At 35.4% G+C, this 3,337-nt stretch overlaps 1 protein-coding gene across 1 annotated transcript; it reads right to left on the reverse strand.

Moving 5' to 3' along the window:
• Nucleotides 1–1,054: 1,054 nt before the first annotated feature.
• LOC134692216 (toxin CfTX-A-like) lies at nucleotides 1,055–2,005 on the reverse strand. Its single transcript, XM_063552666.1, has one exon. The coding sequence runs from the start codon at nucleotides 2,003–2,005 to the stop codon at nucleotides 1,055–1,057; it is 951 nt and encodes a 316-aa protein (XP_063408736.1).
• Between the last annotated feature and the right edge of the window lie 1,332 nt (nucleotides 2,006–3,337).

Consider the following 3,337-nt stretch of genomic DNA (forward strand, 5'->3'; position numbering starts at 1 on the left):
GAATAGTAACAGCAAAAGGTGGTTGTTACAATGACCATGGACAACAGGATGAAGAAAGCTAAAGGCCAATTTAGCAAAAGCAGATGTTTAAGACAGATACTGAAAATAAGATGGCCCGATACTATATCAAATGAAAACCTCCACATAAAAGCTAGAACACAAAAGCTAATTGATGATATAATAGAAAGGCGATGGAGATGGATTCGCCATGTACTAAGGATGGATACCAACTGTATATGCTAATTTGAACTGACATGGAAACCTGAGAGAAAGAGGAAAGTTGGACGTCCAAAAACCACCTGGAGACCAACTGTAGTACCTGAACAAAAAAATCACTTGAATGGAACAGCTGGCCTACAGCAAGAACAGTACATACAGGCCGTGTAGAATGGATAAAATGTATCAGGGCCTTAAATACCGACGAGTATGAAGAGGATAGATGAGGTGATCACTAGCTCGTCGTCAATACTGAGGTTGCGAGTTCGAATACTGAATATTGAAGGTGCGTTCGATTGCAATCTTAATTAGCTAGAGTAATCTTTTTTCCAGTCGTAGGTTGGTGGTCTTTTTTGGACACATCAGATGAATTAACATACTGACCGCCATGATATATTATGGTAAAGGATATTTTTGCTGAATATCTAATCGGCACGAGGGTGTAAGTTTACACGCAAACATTGTTATTCATTGATATGTTAAGACTTAAATAGTATTGAGAAAAAAAATAATGTCATAGTATTTCACTGATGTTTTAAATCTTAGCAGTTTGCATATTTGAAAACGTTCAAACACAACAAAAATGTAGCTTTTTATTCAAGCCGTGTTTTGCTTAGCTAATGATTTTACGGATACAAACAATACTATAATATTGATATCATTTATCACTACTACTAGCTTTAAAATTTGTTACATTACATATATGTATATATATATACAACTACATTCAACAATCTTGATTATAGTTTATTAGGTATGGATTTTAAATCAGCTAGTTTTCGTACCATTCCTTGCAATATACGATTAACTAGTGTTTAACATTGTTAATCAAATTTACTCATCGAGTAAAATTCCAGTGCCCTTCATCTCCATGATCACCATCTGCAGCCTTCAGACTTCCCAAAATGCTAGTCATGTAAATGAACATGCCGGGACGTACTCGATTGGAGATCATGTATTTTCCATCTGGAAGCCGAAATATATTCCATTCTCTATTTGGAGCATCTTTTTTCATAGTGCCCCATAACTTCATATCAGCCGTTTCCAAATAAACAAAACTCTCTGGCCATTTCACTGATTTGAAGCGGAATGCATTATCAACTCCAGAAATTGCTTCAAACTCGAAACACGTGGCTTGTAAGTCAAGAACGTTATATCTACCTAGAAGGTGACCCCCCCAAACGTTAACCATTTCTACAGAACATTTAGGCCATTTTTCGGAATGAATAACAAATCTCTTTCTATGTAGGGCTTTGGTTAGATCTTGACATACAATTCTTTTAATTTGTAAATATTTGAAAATAGAATTGTGTTCCGTGAGATTGAATAATGCAAAAAATGTTACATTTTCATACTTCGGTTGTTCAAAGATTTTGAGGAACTTTATTTCACTCTCTTCTTCCTTATCAAACACCATTTCAAGACCGGCTAACGTAGGTGACTGCGGATCGATTGAACGAACAACGCAGCAGAGGCGAGTGATGTAAGAATACCTTAAAGTTTGTACGTCCAGGTACATTTTCATTAACTCTATAGTTCTTTTTAAAACATGTTTGTCTTTGCTTGTAATTTCCTTTTCGATTATCTTCTGTAACTTTCCTAAACATTCAGCTCCGTCGTTTATTGAAAATGTCTCTAATCTGTGAACATCAATTTTTGCAAGGTTATCGTGATTCTCTATTCCTTTCAAGTATGCCTCGGATATTTGCAATTTTCTACAGGCTCCGGCAACTTCTTTTTGTAGGTGAAGTATATCAGCAAACTGTGAATCAGTCGATAACTGCTTCATTTGACATGGCCACAGATATTGCAAACAAGCTGCTGGTATTTGCAAACACTCTACACATTTCTGATAGACTTTTCGAAAGTTAATTTTTCGAATGGTATTTCTCATAATTTTTATGATTGTTGTGCATTCAATATATGCATTTGTAATCTGATCTTTATCCAAATTCTTAAAAACTTCCCAAATTTTTTGAAATACGTCAAGTTCCTCATCATCTTCCCATTCTTTGCTCTTTGATTTAACTCGTTGCCAAATGTCTTTATTTATTTTAATGCCTAATTTCGCAAAAATGCTTTCAAGTTTGTCGACATTCTCACCAACAAATTTAGCTATACCCTACAAATTAAAAAAAAAAATTATTATTTTCCCACCAAAAATATGTTATATTTATGTAATAAATCTTAAAATTGAGAATGGAAATGGGGAATGTGTCAAAGAGACAACAACCCGACCAAATAAAAAAAACAACAGCAGAAGGTCACCAACAGGTCTTCAATGTAGCGAGAAATTCCCGCACCCGGAGGCGTCCTTCAGCTGGCCCCTAAACAAATATATACTAGTTCAGTGATAATGAACGCCATACTAATTTCCAAATTGTACACAAGAAACTAAAATTAAAATAATACAGGACTAACAAAGGCCAGAGGCTCCTGACTTGGGACAGGCGCAAAACTGCGGCGGGGTTAAACATGTTTGTGAGATCTCAACCCTCCCCCTATACCTCTAACCAATGTAGAAAAGTAAATGCATAACAATACGCACATTAAAATTCAGTTCAAGAGAAGTCCGAGTCTGATGTCAGAAGATGTAACTAAAGAAAATAAAATGACAATAATACATAAATAACAACAGACTACTAGCAGTTAGCTGACATGCCAGCTCCAGACTTCAATTAAACTGACTGAAAGATTATGATTTCATCATATGAACATCAGGCACACTCCTTCCCGTTAGGGGTTTAGTATCATACCATCATAACATATATGAGAAGAACATAACCCGTGTCATGCCAACAACTGTTTTTAGAATAAATGTGTTTAGTTCCGACGCAAAGACCTTATCAGTGACTCAATATTAACACCAATAGTTATCAAAAGTACCAGGATTATAATTTTATACGCCAGACGCGCGTTTCCTCTACATAAGACTCATCAGTGACGCTCAGATCAAAATAGTTAAAAAGCCAAACAAATACAAAGTTGAAGAGCATTGAGGACCCAAAATTCCAAAAAAGTTTTGCCAAATACGGCTAAGGTAATCTACTCCTGGGGTAAGAAAATCCTTAGTTCAAATATGCAATCTTTAATGACTTCACAACAGTATCGTAATTATATC

This window comes from Mytilus trossulus, chromosome 12, assembly GCF_036588685.1.
Source record: "Mytilus trossulus isolate FHL-02 chromosome 12, PNRI_Mtr1.1.1.hap1, whole genome shotgun sequence".
Lineage (NCBI taxonomy): Eukaryota > Metazoa > Mollusca > Bivalvia > Mytilida > Mytilidae > Mytilus > Mytilus trossulus.